The 19,382-nt window shown below is 41.2% G+C and overlaps 1 protein-coding gene across 3 annotated transcripts in view; it reads left to right on the forward strand.

The window, feature by feature from the left end:
- GPR83 (G protein-coupled receptor 83) overlaps window positions 1-12,144 on the forward strand; it is a 52,990-nt gene extending 40,846 nt beyond the window's left edge. For 2 of the 3 annotated variants that reach the window (XM_018556819.1, XM_018556818.1), the window contains 3 exons: window positions 562-687; window positions 5,949-6,082; window positions 11,327-12,144. In XM_018556819.1, the coding sequence (XP_018412321.1) occupies window positions 562-687; window positions 5,949-6,082; window positions 11,327-11,951 (885 nt within the window). In that variant the 3' untranslated portion in view covers window positions 11,952-12,144. The remainder of the gene's footprint in view (window positions 1-561; window positions 688-5,948; window positions 6,083-11,326) is intronic. The other variant, XM_018556820.1, reaches the window with a different exon arrangement.
- Window positions 12,145-19,382: the final 7,238 nt, after the last annotated feature.

Here is a 19,382-nt window from a genome sequence, read left to right on the forward strand (position 1 = left end):
CCACTGACCACCAATGTAAGGAGCATTCTTCCCACTGACCACCAATGTAAGGAGCATTCCTCTTACCACTAATATAAGGAACATTCTTCCCACTGACCACCAATGTAAGGAGCATTCTTCCCACTGACCACCAATGTAAGGAGCATTCTTCTTTCCACTGACCACCAATGTAAGGAGCATTCTTCTCACTGACCACCAATGCATGCACCATTCGTCCCACTGACCACCAATGCATGCACCATTCCTCTTACCACTAATATAAGGAGCAGTATTCTTTCCACTGACCACCAATGTAAGGACCATTCTAAGGAGCATTCTTCCCACTGACCATTTTGCTAATGTGTGGTGAGCTGTAGATATAGGAATCATTAAAATGGGTTAATTGAGATTATACAGTTATCTCAAGGGTTCCTCTGTGTAAAAAAAGGTTGAGGTTGGTGCTCTATAGTGCACATGGAATTCATTTTCATATGTTGGCAACCACATATGTTTTTACTAATAGGTGACATGGCCACATTTCAATGTTTCAGTATTATGAATATTTCCTGCCTCTCTCCATAGGCTCGCTTTGTGAACAGCACCTGGATGTTCGGGAAAGGCATGTGCCACGTGAGCCGCTTTGCACAGTACTGTTCCCTGCACGTCTCTGCTCTAACACTGACAGCAATCGCAGTGGACAGGCACCAGGTATAGTGTCAATGTACATGGTACATCAATGAATCCTCGCACCCAGTGAGATCAGTCATAGAATAAATGCATTGCACTGAACGTCATATGCTGGTCGATATCTTGCTAACCGAAATAACCTTTCAATAACCCTCATCCTGGTGTGCTTACCACCTGCTGCTACGGCCTATTCCACTTTGTTTCTTCTCTTGCTAGCTTGCCTTTTATTGTTTATTTCACATCTGGTGGATTCCTCACACTATAGGCTACTCAAACCAGAGTGCCACTATTCATTCACCGAGGAGAAGAACCATCTTAATGGAAGACACATAAAGGGAGTACATCAGTGGAACATAAACACTCATCCTAATATTGCTACATACAGCGAGAGGCCATTAAAGAACCAGTGAATGTGAAATCACGTTGTGTGATAGAAAAGATCTATGAATAGTCTACATAAAACATATATGAAGAAGTTCATCAAAGTGAAAGTTATTAAAGTTAAATTTATGTTCCTGGGAGAAGATACTTCTTAATGCTTAACTGCAAGATTGTGCGACAATCCCACTGAAGGATGTTTTACATGTCAGTGATGACTAATAATGTGAAACAAATAGACACTCCTCTTATTAATAGTGACATAGTTAACGTGTATGTCGAGACAATCATTTTTTGGGGGGGGAGGGGGTGAAATGTGGAAGGATGAAAACCCCTGTTGGGTTTCTGTTGCTATACAAGTTTTTATTTGCTCACACAGAGCATAGGAGATAGGACTTCTAATTTTGGACTACTTAAAGAAGAGCTCCTGGAAAAAAAAATGTTTTTAACCCTTGCTTTGCAAGGGTTAAGTGCTCATTCTCGTTCAGATGTGAAAATAAAAAAAAGTAATACTCACCCGATCCTTGGAGTCAGAAAGGTTGTTAGACCGGTCCTTCCAGCCTCTGTCCCCCACCGCTCCAGAGGTCTAAGGTCCTGTGAGTCATCACATCCAATACACTGTGTATTGGATGTTAGGACACCGGGAGACATATCATCTATGGAGCGGAGGAGTAGAGAGGCTGGAGGCTGCTGCTCTAACAGCCAGTCCGCTGCAAGGTTTGGGTGAATATAACTTTTGTTATTTTCGAAGCTAGAAGACAATGAGCACTTAACCCTTGCAGTGCAGGGGTAGCGCCACTGCAAGGGTTAAGACTTTTTTTAGAGTTCTTCTTTAAATCTATCTATCTATCTATCTATCTATCTATCTATCTATCTATCTATCTATCTATCTATCATATATCTAATATTATAACAGAATTTACAGACTTCTTGAGCACTTAAGCAATACCAAGTTTGAACAGTAGGAGGCACAGCAGTCCCTGTAGCCTATGAAAAGGCCTTGTGCAAGAACTATAACCAAATACATATTAATTTCTGGCATTCTAAAATGATGTAGCAATATCCCAGCTTACTGTGCTGATTCATACCTCTTGGGCTAAGGAAGTTTAAAAAGTAAAAGGTTGAAATAGAGGCAGTATACATAAATGTTATACTTGCAGGAAGATTTGTAGTTCTGGTGTGGTGTTGTAGGCACCCCTACTGGACATCACAGCCAGGCCAATGACCTAACTTTTCACCACTGCATTTAGGCCTCATTCACACGATAAAAAGCCGGCATGTACAGCTCTGCGCTCCGTGCACGGCTGTATCGGGCAGCTCCTGGGAAGGACAGGTGCTGTGTGTGACTAGTACGCAGCCCCGTCATTCTCTATGGGAGTACGCGTCCGTACACCGCCCTACGCTCACCCCAAGTGCAGGTCCATATGGGTGCTGGTGTCCCGGCTTGGACACAGACAGGATCTATCCTGTCAGTGTGCAAGTACGGACACCTGCACAGACGTGCAGGGCAGGTGAGCGTAGGGCAGCGTACGGCCGCATACTCCCATAGAGAAGGACAGTAGCTGCATACTAATCACACGCAGCACCTGTCCTTCCCGGGAGCTGACCGATACGGCCATGCACGGAGCGCGGAGCTGTACGTGCCGGCTTTTTCTCATGTGAATAAGGCCTTAAGCTATGCAGCTTGATCGCTGACCTGCCCCCATCCTGAGATTGGGCAATGAAGGAGAAGCAGCACGTTGATAAGGTCATCATTCTGCTCTAGTCCACCATAAGAATGTTCAGTGGCAGCAATAGAACTCTGATTGGCTCAGTGTGACGACACACAATTTCCAAGTATGAGTACTTTTGTGTAGGAGATTACAGGAGGTTAATATTTGGACCAGATTTATGTATTTCTGCTTGTTTTATATACGATTCCTATTGAACACAGCAATGGATTAACCAGTTTTTAAAGTACAACTGTACTTAATAAGCCCCTTATAAAAGAAACCTCCTCATGGTGTGGTAGGTATACATTTTATAAACCCTTGACGGACAGGACATTGCCGGGAGAGATACCAGGGATGTGGACCCTCCGATCTGTCTACACTGCTTTACTACCACAACAGTGGGGTGAGTGCACACTCCAGAGGGGGCATTCGTGGACACTTGAAGCACAGTGGTGTGGGAAGAATTTATCCAACACTTTGTTGAAACATTTGTTTGAAGTTTTTTTATCAAACTCACTTTGAATTATATCACCAATATTGCACTTGGTTTTATATTAGATGGACTACCATCTAGGACTGGTTTAAAATTCAATTGTTCTGGCTGGCATACAGACATTTGGAGTTATTGAACATTATTTATGCACTTTTGAAATCATCACTATCAGGGTGACAAAAGAGTGAATTTATTGTTTACACTAAGGCCTTATAGAGCCTATCACAAACTGTTTGAACACTTTTGTTCAGTTGATCTTTGCACTATAACACTTTATATTTATATTTATATATTTTTTGTGATATTGATTACACTTGATTTTAAGGATTTTTTATCTTAAATATCACCTTTTAGCGCTGCACATTTAACACTTCATTAGTTTGACCCTAGGGTTCATAGCGCAGCAGCTTTTATACTGTATCTACCCACAAGCGCAGATTTTACATTTTTCTATAAAATAAAACTATTTATAGTACAGGTATCCTTAAAGCTGAACTCCAGGCAGATAGAAAAGACACAAATTAATGCAGCTCTGTAATCATTAATACATTGTTAAATCAGCTGTGTTGACAAGAAACATGCTGATAGGAGGACAAAGCAGAGGGATATAAAGATATTCTAATTACTATGCTGCTCCTCCTTTCACTGTCCATTTACAGGATAGGGGTGGGTCGTGGGTCTAGGATGACATGGGTTCACATGAAGTGAGTTGAATTATGCTGCCTACCAGACTGGGGACATACGGTATAATGGGAATAAAGTACTTTGGTAAAGAATCTCTGGATTTACGATGAAAAAACTGATTTAGTTGTTTTAACTTTTAGTGAGTTTGTCATTTTTATCTTGTTATTTTTGTTTCAAATTTTTATTTTCCAAGTCCAACTCCAGGCGAAACTTTTTTTAGTTTTAGATAAATGGGATAAAATGTTATTTGCGTGAAACACAAGCAGGCTTGTGCAGCTCTTCTTCAGAACTTGAAGGGCTTTTTCATGGTGTGGTGTTTTTATTTACTATTTACTTTACTATTTGGTGAATAAGAAGGGTGAACAACTACCCCTAACATGGGCTAGAATGTCAGTTAGGTTTTTGCAGTTGATTGAGGGAGTCTACCCCTCAGGAAGGGATTTCCCTTCACTTCCTATGAGTCTACCCAGAGAGAGAGATTCCCATTACTTCCTATCTCCCTGTCACTGGGAGGGGGTGCTTAGTTTAGTGTTAGACACATCTTTCAGATTGGTAACATTTTCTTTCTGCATGCTAATTGCTGATATCTATCCTTCATTATTTTCCAAGTGACACCCTAAGTTGAACAGGTTGCCACCATGACAGGAAGTGAAGGAAAATTCTCCTTGATGGGGTAGATAGTCGACATAGATTACTAGACATAGATCACTAGACATAGATTAGTAGACATAGATTATACCAGACATACAACGTAGATTAGTAGACATAGATTACTAGACAGATTACTAGACATACAACATAGATTAGTAGACATAGATCACTAGACAAAGATTAGTAGACATAGATTGTACCAGACATACAACGTGGATTAGTAGACATAGATTACTAGACATACAACATGGATTAGTAGACATAGATCACTAGACAAAGATTAGTAGACATAGATTGTACCAGACATACAACGTGGATTAGTAGACATAGATTACTAGACATACAACATGGATTAGTAGACATAGATTACTAGACATACAACGTAAATCACTAGACATAGATTACTAGACATACAACGTAGATCACTAGACATACAACGTAAATCACTAGACATAGATCACTAGACATACAACGTAGATTAGTAGACATAGATTACTAGACTTACAACGTAAATCACTAGACATAGATTACTAGACTTACAATGTAAATCACTAGACATAGATCACTAGACATACAACGTAGATTAGTAGACATAGATTACTAGACATACAACCTAGATCACTAGACATAGATTACTAGACATGCAACGTAGATTAGTAGACATAGATTACTAGACATACAACGTAGATTAATAGACATACAACATAAATCACTAGACATAGATTACTAGACATACAATGTAGATTAGTAGACATAGATTACTAGACATACAATGTAGATTAGTAGGCATAGATTACTAGACATACAATGTAGATTAGTAGACATAGATTACTAGACATACAACGTAGATTAGTAGACATAGATTACTAGACATACAACGTAGATCACTAGACATAGATTACTAGACATACAATGTAGATCGCTAGACATAGATCACTAGACATAAAACGTAGATTAGTAGACATAGATTACTAGACATACAACGTAAATCACTAGACATAGATTACTAGACATACAATGTAGATTAGTAGACATAGATTACTAGACATACAACGTAGATTAGTAGACATAGATTACTAGACATACAACGTAGATCACTAGACATAGATCACTAGACATAGATCACTAGACATACAACATAAATCACAAGACATAGATTACTAGACATGCAACATAGATTATTAGACATATTTTACTAGACATGCAAGGTAGATTATTAGACATAGATTACTAGACATACAACCTAGATCACTAGACATAGTAAAAACAACCTGACATAAGTTCTAACCTATCCTACTCTGGTCAAAACCAAAAACATCTGTATGCAGTTGACTTCTAAACAGGTTCTCTTTGTCAATCTCCAGGTTATCATGCATCCGTTAAAGCCTCGGATATCAACTGTTAGAGGGGTGGCTTATATTGCCATCATCTGGATAATGGCGTCCTGTTTCTCTCTGCCTCATGCCATTTACCAAACACTCTTCACCTTTGAATACAGGTAAGCCTGTTCATCCAGATACTTCAGATTGAGCCTTGACCTCTTCTCCAAGCCTTCTCCTTCCCAATGTGTACTATGAGATTTGACATATTAGATTAAAATGGCATTCTAAGAGAGCAGAATGAGAAATGAGAGAAGCTGACCATTGGTGACTGACACTGACACATATTCCGATCTGTCCTACATCCTATATCAGAAAAAGTCCCTCTCAACTTCACTACTTGGCAAGATCAATAAGTATCATGTTTTCTATCACTGTTCCTTCCATCAACACACATGGTCATATTCTCATGTAACAGAGGTTCATTGCTTATTTTAAAGAGGCTCACTTATTTTTTTCTCATTCTTTGCAATATATCAGGATTATACATCAAGTCTTGGGTAGTGGGAATCATAATATTAGATAACCAATGTTCATGGCAAGTCTCAGTCTTGGGTGTTAGAAAAGAATAATATTAAATGACCAATGTTCCTGGAAAATCTAAGTCTTAGGTACTGGAAATCATAATATTAGATGAGCAATGTTCCTGGCAAGTGTAAGTCTTGGGTACTGGGTATCATGATATTAGATGACCAATGTTCACAGTAGTATATGCCTTGATTACTGGGAAGCATAATATTAAATCACCAATGTTCACGGCAAGTGTAAGTCTTGGGTACTGGGAAGCATAACATTAGGTGACTAATGTTCACGGCAAGTATAAGTCTCAGGGACCGGGAAGCATATTAGGTAACCAATGTTCCCAGCAAGTATAACTCTTGGGTACTGGGAAGCATCATATTAGATAACCAATGTTAACAGCAAGTATAAATCTTGGGTACTGGGTAGCATAACATTAAATGACCAATGTGCACAGCAAGTATAACTCTTGGGCACTGGTAAGCATAAAATTAGATGACAAATGTTCATAGCAAGTATAAATCTTTGGTACTGGGAAGCATAATATTAGATGACCAAAGTTCACAGCAGAATTTCTTAACCATTTTTCATGCATGGCGCCCTTTAAAGTATGAACATTTTTCAGGCACCCCAACCTCTAATGTAAATGTAAAAAAATTCCATGTGACTCCCCCTAAATCTATAACAAACCATTATCCTAGATAGGGGTCTGGTATGGACTTTAAGAGGGAACCCCATACCAAAAAACTAACAAAAAAATAATGTGGAGATCTCCCCCTTTACATCAGAGCCCCCCCCCCCCTTCATTGCAGAGGTTCCCCATTACATCAGGAGCCCCCTTTACATCAGGAGCTCCCTTCACATCAGGAGCCTCTTATCACATCAGGAGCCCCTTTCACCTCAGAGTCCCCCTTTACATTAGAGCCTCCCTTTCACATCACTGTTCCCACTACACATCAGAGCACCCTTCACATTAGGAGCTCCCTTTACATCAAAACCGCTCCTTCACATTAGAGCCATCAGTCCTCCCTTCAGATTAGAGGCCTTTTAGAGGCCTTAGTCCCCCCTTCACATCCAAGTCCTCCTTTCCTCTTTTAAATGCTGGGGGAGGTCCTGGATGCAGCCTGACCTGGATCAGCATTGTGCATTTCTGTTGTGCTGGTGGCTGACCTGTCTGCACAATGAAAACACAGTATGCTATGTGAAAATTTGAAGGCAGCCCTGGCTAAAACAGGCTTATTATATGTCTTTGCTATAGATTTTTGGGTGACAGATTCACCATAAATTCAGGGATGCTTCTGCAGCACCCATCTTTATGCATTATAACGTTGGCAGCAATTAATATTGTCACTTTAAATATACAGAAATCCAATGGTCTGGCAAATGTTGGATGTTTTCCAGCTTTTAATACAATGTTATGTTCTTTCTTTGCATCGGCATCAGGGGTGAGCTGAGTGAGCAGCAGCGGTAACAGCATTTGGGATATGCCAGTCTCGCCTGAGTCTCTGCCATACTTGCTCCTGTTGTCTTTCAACACTCCTCACCTACACCAGAACACAACATTGGGTTTCCATCACTAGTAACAATGAAATAAAAAAATGACCACTACTGCTCACTCAGCTCACCCCTGGATGGACTTTTCAGATGCTAAAGGCTTATGCACAAGAGTGCCTGGGGTCGTACAATGTAAAATTGGGGGGTATTTGCCCACCCTGGAGCCACAGGTGCTACATGCAGCTGCTTATTGCTGGAATTTATCAGGCCTACTTCTTTAGTTTGCATGGATCTGAGTGCTTGGACCTACCACCCAATGCTAACAGCAGCATATATGTGATACTTTAGATCCTTTACTCTACTCTACAATTAAGTTATGTATAACTCAAATTTGTGGGGTATTTCCGGCCCGGGAGTCGCAGGTGCTGCATATGGCAGCTCATAGCTGGAATTTATCAAGCCTACTTCTTTAGTTCACATGGATTTACTTAGTGCTAGGATCCATAACCCAATGCCAAAAGCAACATATATGTGATACTTTAGATCAGGGGTAGCAAACCTCTGGCCCTCCAGCTGTGGTGGAACTACAAATCCCAGAGGCATTGCAAGATTCTCACAGCCACAGGCATGCAAACAGAGATGCATTAAGGGATTTGTAGTTTCATTTCATTTTTATCCAATTGAGTTTACTAGAGCAATTTTCTGCTCCAAGATCTTTTTTTTTTCCAGCTAGGGGCACAGAACACATGCATTTTATTTTTTATTTGTCTTTGTTTTTACTTTTTCAACCTTCCCTACGTTGCAAACTCTTGAAAATTCCTTTTGCACTAAGTGTTACAGTATTAAAAGGCTGTCAATAAATGGCTTGGTCAATTCCTATGACCATGGAATAATACATCACTTGATTATAGAGTACATTGGTACTAAAGTATCATATATGCTGATTTTAGCATTATGTAGTGGGTGCTAGTACATCGGTATATCCGTGAGAAGTACAGCAGTAGGCTTGATAGCATCCCACTATGAGCAGACCTTTTACATTACTTGATTATTGAGTGGAGTGAAGCATCTAAAGTATCTCATATATTCTGCTTTCCGTATTCAGTAATGGGTTCTAGCACTCAGTAGATCCATGTGAGGTGGTAGAGCAGATACTAACGCACCCTCATCTAGCCTAATTTCTATATGATGGTGTGATTATATTAAATTTGGTTTGCTAAGAAAGCCCATGATCATTATTGCTATTGGTATGAGCACGTGTATTCAAGTGCAAAAAAGCCTACCTATGGGATTCTACATACCTTTTAGATAATGAAAGCTTTTAACATTGAGGCTCATTAAAATATATGCAATTAGATCACTGGGAGCATAGCATCACTTACTTCTGATGACTTGACAAGTTGCAATCCTGTATATATTGGCTTTATAAAGCAGCTTCAATAGGGTCTTAATCATCAAGCACGTGGAAAAGAGGCTTCCCAAGCATCAACATCACAAAGGATAATATTGTTTAAGAGGCCACTTTAGGATATCTCAAGTGTTATTGCAGCTTCCTGAATCAATCCCCTAGTTAAAATATAGGAATTTAAAGCATATGCTTCTTGTTGTGATCACATAGTTCGGATTTAAAGCCTATGTCAACTCTTTGAATAAAAAGACAACTATTAGAGGGTATTAGCCTATGTATATGTGAAATGCTCCTTGAAAATGTTAAAATTGCTGCAAAGTATAAATTAATTTTGATCTAGAAGTGAAGTGACCACAGGCCTCCATTCTAATGCCTCTTCTGAAGGGTGGGGGGCATCCATGTATTGGCTGACGAATGACAAATAGGGACATGTGAGGACAACAGCAAATCTGGTCTTGATAGCTGGGTGTTTCCTTTTCTTTCCTATGGAATTCATGCTCTTGTTACTGGGAGCCAATGTGAATCAATTGATCAGGAATTGGTGGGGTGTGGGGCTGACAATGGGACTACAGGCACACTGGTTGCAAGATGCAAGGATGCAAACTGAACTGCTTACATTGTTAGCCTGGTCAGAAACCTACAACATGCAACGTAACTGGCAGAATTACCTGGTATTTAAAGTTCTTAAATACACTGCCTGTCCAAAAAAAAGTCACCACCTGGATTTAGATAAGCAAATAGGTCTAGGTTCACCAACATTATGTTCCCCAATAAATTAGGTGAGCTGCCTACCTGAATCTTTGGGATGTGCTGGAGAAGACTTTACACAGAGGTCCGACTCTCCCATCATCACTATAAGATCTTGGTGAAAAATTAATACAACTCTGGATGGAAATCAATGTTGTGACATTGTATAAGCTTATGGAAACGATGCCACAGTAAATGCATGCCGTAATCAAAGCTAAAGGCAGTCCAATGAAATGGTAAAGGGTGGGACTTTTTTTTGGGACAGGCAGTGTATATTCCTTATAAGTATAGGAAACATTATTGGATTATGAGGGACAAAGGAAAGTAGCCCAATAGTTTCATAATTATAATTTACAAATGCAACATATGTTATTTACAACAAATTGCTGTATATTAAAGACAGAGGATAGTAAAGGAGCAGGGAGAGTAGTCTCGGTGATTAGCCACTTACCATAAAGGGAACCTGTATTTGATAAAAGGGGAGTTGTCAAAGCTACAGTATCTTGTTTTTAAAGGTACATGTTCCAAAACTGCCATAGTTACATGTGCTTCTTTGCTTATTGAGTCACTAACCATGGAACATGCATGCCCAGCCAGAGGGCAAAGAACTAGTCACCAGTATTGCCTGTGGTCTCCCTGTAGCTCCCGGCCCCCGCCGACTGGTGTTCTGGTAACTGAATAATCAAAGAGTAGCAGCAGGAGAGGGTGGGAAAGCACAGATTCACAGAATGAAGCATAAGCAGGGAGAGGAAGTCACTGCACTTTTCTTACCAGCAAGGAGAACAGTGAGCAGCACAGTAATGACCTCACCAATCTCCTAGAAATAGCAGTCAGAGGCTGCAGTGCCTTAAAACTCCCACCAGAGGATCAGGAAGGAAACTGCAAATTTTACTTGGAATTTAAGAAAAAACTGGTACATTTTTCGGAGTTCTGCAAAGGCACAATTAAAATGTCTAGATATCCACTATTAAATAGGTTATCTTCACTTTTTGACCACTTTAAGTGAAAAAAATCTGACTTTTTGGGTAGTTTACATTTAAGTGCAATTTACATTTCTATATGTAATTGTTTTCCTCAATAATACAATAACTTTTTTTTACATTGTAAATAAGCTTTTCTCTTTAGGGTTCACTGTAAAAAAAAAATAGCCTTTGTAGCTGTACAGGTACTCTTTAACATCTTCCATTTTTTGCAGTGAGGAAGATATCAGAAGTTTATGTCTCCCTGAATTCCCTGAACCGTCTGAGCTGTTCTGGAAATACCTGGACCTGGCCACCTTCATCCTACTCTACGTTCTCCCACTGCTGATCATCTCCGTGGCCTACACCACAGTGGCAAAAAAGCTGTGGCTTCGGAATGCCATAGGCGATGTGACTACCGAACAGTATTTTGCTCTCCGCAGGAAAAAGAAGAAGACCATTAAGATGCTGATGCTGGTAGTTGTCCTCTTTGCTGTGTGCTGGTTCCCACTAAACTGTTACGTTGTCCTCCTCTCCAGCCAAATCATTCGCACTAACAATGCCCTTTATTTTGCATTTCACTGGTTTGCTATGAGCAGCACCTGCTACAACCCATTTATATACTGTTGGCTTAATGACAACTTCCGATCGGAGTTGAAAGCGTTGCTTAACATGTGCAAAAAACAGACCAGCCAGCGGGAGGACATGCTTCCTACTAACATTCCTTCATATAGGGTGGCTTGGCCTGAAAACCGAAGCTTCAAGAGGTCGCTAGTCTCTCACACCCTTCCATCGTCCTCTAACATCCAGTCTGGAAAGACGGACATCTCAGCAGTGGAGCCCATTGTGTCAGTTGGGTGATCATAAATGGTCTTCAAAAGGGCCAAGATGTCTTTCTCCAAGGTGAAGGACCATCTATTATACTTACTTGAGCTGTCAGCCGACTCGTTGGTGTTCAGAAAACAGAACTTTCCCATAAATATGGCATTAGTGTTTATGAATGTATTCCATGGCAGGATGTTTGCAGGGTCTGTTATGGATCCTGTTGTGTATATTGGCTTATCATACAAGCTCTACTAAAGTTAAAAGCTAGGAATATCTGTCAATCCATCAGTCCATTGTTTAGTGCTCAGCTCAACAGATAGGTTCCTTCCACCAATATGGGATTGCTTTAACTGAATGTTCCACAGTGGAACTTATGGAAATAAGGTTAGGTATTCTGAGACCTGACTTTTACTGAAATTGCGGGAGATCTGCCTGTACCGTATATTTTCCGCAGCCTAAGGTAAACTCTGCTGCTTAATGTAATCACTTTGTAAACAGTGTATTTGCTTAATGTATACTGTAGTTTTGCTGTTTTGCGCTGGAAAAATCTTTTGTATAATGTCATGTGTAAATGAGGAAAAAATCATTAAAATCGAGACATTGACAAGGAAAGAGGCTGTTTATAAATAAAGTGACCCACTTCATTGAGCAGGCTTTGGCTGACATTTACTGGCAGTTCTAATCTTGGGCAAGATAAACAAATGATGGATGGAAATGAACCAACTGAAGCTAAACAAAATCCTTTCTTGAGCTCGTCTTTATGTATGTAATGCTGTCACAATAGAGATCAAGTTAGCCTACATTCTACAGGAACTTACTTTTAAAGCTCCTAAGCTGCAGTAAACCTAATGGTGACTCCTTGGCTTTGCATGGGTTAAATTCTACCTTCAGGCACGACAAAGCCTCCTCCCATCGCACCAGGGACGTGCCTTCAGGGGAGGCAGTTGAGGCAGAGCCTCACCTAGAATTATGGAGGAAAAAAGCTGTCAGCTTCATGTCTGAAGTTGACAGTTTTTTCTCCATTCAGATCGGCATCTAGCAGGTTACACAGCAGGGAAATCCTCCCCGCTGTGTAACCTGTCACGGAGCCTCAGCGGTGAGGAGCAAGTAAGGGACAGGGAGGCTCCTCCCTGTCTCATCCCTTCCTCCTTTACACTAGCTTGGGGACGGTTGGTTGACCATAGATTTATTTTGCCTGGAGTTCAGCTTTAAAGAATCTAGGTCCTAAACATCCCCCTTCTCTACGAGAGGCCCCTCAGCTGTATTTTATGCTTTTTTTTATGCCTACCTTTTCCAGATGTCTTCATTTTGGTCACATGACACCACGGGACCTCTTTCTCGTCCTTGACAGTGTGCAGCCCCTAGGAAGTCAAAGAGTGGAGCTTATGTAATGACATCAGTGCCACTCTCTGCATTAATGTATGTGAGTGCAGGGTGGTGATACCACCTCAGGGGGTGTGTTCAGGAAACCCTGCACTCACACAATGTCCTCAGTCTTCAGACTGGGGACATCTACTGAAGGAAATTAACTACTGCTGGGGAAAGCGCTGGAGAGGAAGTGAGTAATGTAACCAGAGCTGCTTGTTTGTTTTTACAAACTGCTAAGTTGGGCCAGATTTGGGCTTAATATAGCGTCCTTTGTCCTAATTAATTTTTTATTTTTGTTATTTGATTGTTGTTTGTGTACTGATGTTTTTTAATTTTGTTTTACCTGTTTTCACTGTTTGCCTTTTCTTCCTTTCTATAACAAAATAAAATATTGAGGCTAATGAGGTTTTTTTTTTGGCCTGTGAACAGGTTCAGGATATTTAAAAGGAGCCATTAAAAGCTCATTGCACCCCTAAAAACACCTTAATTTTGCCCATTGACTACCATACGTTTTGCTTAAAAGGCATATACTGATTTTCATCAAAATTTCAGAGAAGAGGAAACTCTCAATTTTGTTTATAACTAGCCCCAATCACATAAGAATGTTTGAACAGTTTATGAGCAAAACAATATAACTGGAGGGGAAAGGAGGTGAGGGTCACAAAGGACAGGTAATTTAACTTCTAAGAAGGCAGCTGGCTGTGACAATCTTTTGGGCCAAAGACGAGTCCCATAAACATTCAGGGTGAAGCTCTCCCATAACGCTCCAGAACAGGAGTGAGCAAACTCCAGCCCTCCGGCCAGCAGTGTATTTACAAATGCTGCTGCCCTAGGCAAAACAAGCAAACGCCTTGTTTGCCTCGCGGCAGATACGCCCCTGCCCCTGGCTGTGGTGAAGCTACAAATCCCATCATGCATCTGCTTCTGGGAGTCATCCTGTGGCTGTCAGAGTCTTGCAATGCTTCATGGGATTTGTAGTTGCACCACAGCTGGAGTGCCCGAGTTTGCCCACCACTGCTCTAGAAGCTTCAGGATCTCTAATACATATCAGTTTGTCAGCTTAGAGCTGAACTCTGCAATAAGCAAATATTATCTTAATAAAAGAGTCCTGTGTATTCTTACTTTTGTCTTGGAGTACTTTGTGTATTTCTTCCAGATCTGTGCAGTAATCCAGTGAGACCTGGAGCTTCTTGTAATAAAGACCAGTCACTGCTGCTCTCTCTCCTTATCTGGTGTGACTGGTCTTGTCTACGCCCCCTCCTGTAATAAAGACCGGTCACTGCTGCTCTCTCTCCTTGTGCAGGGTGACTGGTCTTGTCTCCGCCCCCTCCTGTAGTTTTCTGCAGTTAGCCTGTAATAAGGGGAATTGTTGGGTCCCTCCCACAGCTTTGCTTAGACTATGTACAGCACAGTGATGATGTCAGTGGTATTTGTACAAGGTACTCCCTCGGTAAACAAAGGCATTACATGCTCAAAAAGTTGATTTCTACCCGGTGGTTATTGAGGATTATATTTCAATAAAGATTTTTGTGTTTGGAGTTTTGCTTTAATCCTCTGTAACAAGCATAACAGTGATTGCCTCCGGGCTTAGAAATATTTAAGATGTAATCCCTCTGGCATAGACTGGAACATATTAACTAGGGATGCACCGATACCAAGTACCGTACTCAGTACAAGTACAGATACTTTTCCAGCTCCAGGACTAGACTAGAGAAACATTCAAAAGTTAGGAGGCAGCTGTCATTAGTAATGAGCACACAGAGCTCCTGGGATTTGTACATCTCTGTTTTAATGTATGATTTTGTTTTTATAAACATATATATTGCTTTCTGTTAGTAACAAAGCTTGATAGAGAAGTAACCAACACACCTATCACACTTTCTATCAAGCTTTGTTACCAACGGTGCCATCCTTGGTCACTACAAGCACCCAATCATATCTTAAGGGGGGATATCCAGTAAGGAGTGCAGCAAGTCAACTCTTCATTGTTCTTTATTGCTTTCGGTGTCCAATGCTTGCTTTTTGTATTAGTAACCATAGTAAATCACTGATGTGAATAGTAGCTCATGCATAAAACATGCATGCACCATACAACTAAGAGGGAGTCAAACTTGGTAAAGCATTAATTGGAGAAGCATTTGGGGGTTCTGGTAGATCAACCTAATAAAAACACGCAGAGCTGACCTAAAGCTACTGGAAAGAGCAAGATACATTTTCGTATTAGAAGAAATAGACTGAAGAGTGAGAACTTATCTTAATTATGCAGTCCATTTTTTAGCACAAGTCCAGTGTGTGTTATATAACTAGAATGATCACAGAGACTGGGAACTAAACTAATGAAAGCACTGGAGAGCCTCAGCTTTGAGGAACCGCTAGTCCGACTGAATTTATCACCCCTAAGAAGGGTAGATTTCTTGGATAAGAACAAGGTCCATATCACAAAAAAACATAGTTGGCAGTTGTTTACTGTAAATGAAAGCACATCTTCACCCATCTTTATATTAAATCCCTACTCCCACCTCCTTTTTTTTAAATAGAAAATGTAGATAGTTTTTACTTTGCAAATATCTTTATCCCCCACATCCTGTTTTTCTTACCTAGGAAATGACATGGTTCTACTGCCCGCACCCTCCTGGGATACTAACATACCACACATTGGTGTCCCTAGCCTTTTTGCCGCCTGAGGAATCGGGGGAATGTTGGGACGCTCTGGCTGGCATCCCGTCCAGCTCCTGGCAACCCGTGATGTCACTGGTTGGCAGGAGCTGTGAGGGATGACAGCCAGAGTTGCTAAGAGCTGTGTGGGGAGATGTTTATAACCCTTACACATCTCCCTGCCAAACTCTTAGCAACCTGGCATACTGTGGCCAGAAAGGGGGTGGCATTGTACAGCAGAGTGGCCACTATACAGCAAACATTCCGCTCTGCCTGTCGCCCCCACCACGGGACCCAAAGAGATGCCGCCTTTGGCAACAGCCTCAGGCTGCCTCATTAAAGAGACAGCTCTGGTCACACATCCCAGGATGCTTTAGGGCCATCTACCACCCACTGCACATGCGCCGTGACATGTTATCAAGGGGACGCAAAAACTCCGGAAAGGCAGCCATCTCCCAATGGCATCGCAAAGGAAGATGACACAGTGGGACCTGGCATGCAGTGGCAGGCTACATCAGACAACGTTGGATTAGCTGGGCATATGAGTATGTTCATTTGTGGACAACCAAGCGGACAAGATAAAAGAGACCCCCCTCTCCAGATAGGTGACACCCGTGTCCATTCAGTTTTTTCCCTTCATACAGTATGTTAGGTCTATGGGCAGTCAGATGTAGCAGAAATGCATCCTTTTAGATCCAATTACCTCCAATCCATAACGGAGGTCCACCAATAATACAGTCTACAGCTACATATGTCAATAGAAGATAACAGTGTTCTAACAGTGAGTTATGGAATTTGGTGATTAAAAAGGATTTTTTTTCTGTTGGATCAAACCACGTCATGCTTTAAAACGATTATTTTGCTTTGTTCTGGATCAACTTAAAGTTTAGGGTTCTGAGGATAAAAATTTTGAATTTTGTTTATTTTTAGGCAGTTGAGAAGTCTCACTTTTCGCAGATCGATGAGATGCCCATTGCAGAGTTCAACAAGAAGAAAAAAACACAGCCCTCTCCCAGGGATGCAGGGTGTGGATGCGAATGGTGTGGATTGCTGCTCAAAAAAAAGGAGGAGGACCCTGTGAACATAATAATGAGGCACTAAGAGCGCAAATCCGAAAATATAAATGGCGTGATTTGAATGAAAAATTATTTTCAGAAAGTGAAGAACTTACTTGTGGTGTCAGAAGTCCGGGCGCGGTGGCGATTCTGGCGCTGCAGTAAGTGTTGTGTAGTATTGTTCAATTTGCGGTGGTCTCCTGGTGAAGGAGTGGGGGTGAAACAGGACATGTCCTAGGAGTTGGCCATGGCGGCTGGAAATGGTATCGTCTAGTATATTGGTGAGATCAGGGGTCAAGGGCTGACCCAGAATTTTTCATTCAAATCACACCATTTATATTTTGGGATTTGAGCTCTTAGTGCCTCACCATTGCAGAGTTCAGTGGTCATAAGCTCCTTATGATTGCTTCCATCTAACAACAATTGCCTCTGCTGGGAATAATAGAAAACTGTTACTGAGATTACTGGCTAGATTCCAAGAAGTTGTAAAGTCTGTCAGCACGTTTTTGCTCCCATCTCTTGCTGGTGTCATTTCTTGTGTCATTCCTTCTTACACCTCACACAGTGTGAAGAGGACAAGAGACAAAAGTCCCAGTTCTGATTGAAGCCACGGAACAAACCTGGATATCTTTTATATTTATTTATTTATTATAGTGACTGTTACAAAGGCTGCAAACAACTAACATGGAACATGTTTATATGTAATTGTATGGAACCTGCTGTGCTATGCACATTCCTCTTCTCATGTCATAAGATTTGTTTTCTGAGCGAATTCCAAGCATTCAAGACTCCTCTCAGCCACTCTCACCTGGTGATGAGGGAGCATGAAGCCGGTTTCCGGGCCAATCAGGAAGCCGAATGCCGTGTCATTATACGCTGCTCGGCTTCCTGATTGGCCATCTTCCCGACCAATCAGGAAGTCGGGCAGCGAGTCCTTACATGCTGCCCAGCTTCCTGATTGGCCGGGAAGCTGGCTCCATGCTTCCTCGTCACAAGTGATACCTGAAGCTCAAGTATTGGGCTAGGCATCGGAGCATTTGGGCGAGTACGAGTACTCACCCAAATACTCGGCATTGATAGCGGTACTAGTATCGGTCTCGACGCATCCCTACTCTTTATACTGCAAAATAAATTAATATTTGGGGGGTTCTGCTGCAAAATAATGAATCCATTTTTATGGCTGTGTAGGAGGTGGAAGCCCAAAGTGTGGCAGGGAAATCTCACCATTGGAGTCTCCAGGATGCTTAAGAAGTTGGTAAATAATTGAGCCTGCCAATGCCACAAACATACTGAATACTGAACTGGACAACCTGATTTTGCATGGTGCTTAGTTTTTATGGTTTATCTGCCTCAGCAAAAGTGAAAAACATTATCCACAGACAGGTCTTTAACTAAAAACAAAAGTCGGGGAGAAAGTTATCCATCGACGTGACATCTGCACAGCCAACATGAAATCAGAATGTATCCAGTGACGGCTCATGGCCTTTATTTATGGAGAAGATGGAATATTGGGTGCATGCAAAATATTTTCAGATAAAACCTCTATGATTTGACCTATGAAGCACTTGTGTTCACATATCCTTCTTATTGTTGGAAGAATTCCCTTACAGCTAATTGTTGGAAACAATGCTCTTATCAGCCACATTGCCTGTGAATTGTCAGCCACGTACAGATGGATGATAGACCAGGTTACATCAGCAGGCTTTCAATTAAAACAACATGCTTTCCAGGTAGCTTTGTAATTGATTTTTTTGTAGCTTTTGTTTAGATAGAGAGTTGACTGTACTAGCTGGAATGCAACTAGTCACCTACAACACAATTTAAAGCAGAACTCTGGGCAAAAGTATTCTTAACCCTTGCGGTGGGGTTAACCCCGTAGTGCAATGGTTAAGTGCTCATTTTTGTCTGGATGCAAAAAAAAAAAAGTTATACTCATCCAAATTATGGAGCTAGCTAGCTGCTACTCCGGTCCCTGATGCCTGTCTCTGGTATATCCCTTGGCATCCTCACATCCTATACACTGCATAGAAGCATGTTGAATCCCAGACCGCTGCAGCTGAGGGGGAGTGAGGTTCCAGGAACGGTCTAAGAGGCAGCTGGTTCTAAAGTGCAGGTGAGTATAACATTTTTTTTAGCACCTAGACTAAAATGAACACTTAACCCTTCCAATGCGCGGGTAGCCCCACTGCAAGAGTTCAGAACGCTTTTGCCCAGGGACCTGCCTTAAAGTGAGAATAACATAGAAATTGACTTTAAAATGTGGCTAATAGAATCAGAACTCCCAACAAAGTGAGACAGATTCAGTGTACAGTTTACTTCTATCATTTTGTCTCTGCCACCCATTCACAAAATGTGATGCATTGTGGGATAATAGTAATATGGAAGTAAT

This window comes from Nanorana parkeri, unplaced genomic scaffold, assembly GCF_000935625.1.
Source record: "Nanorana parkeri isolate BGI_ZX_2015 unplaced genomic scaffold, ASM93562v1 scaffold254, whole genome shotgun sequence".
Taxonomy (NCBI): Eukaryota; Metazoa; Chordata; class Amphibia; order Anura; family Dicroglossidae; genus Nanorana; species Nanorana parkeri.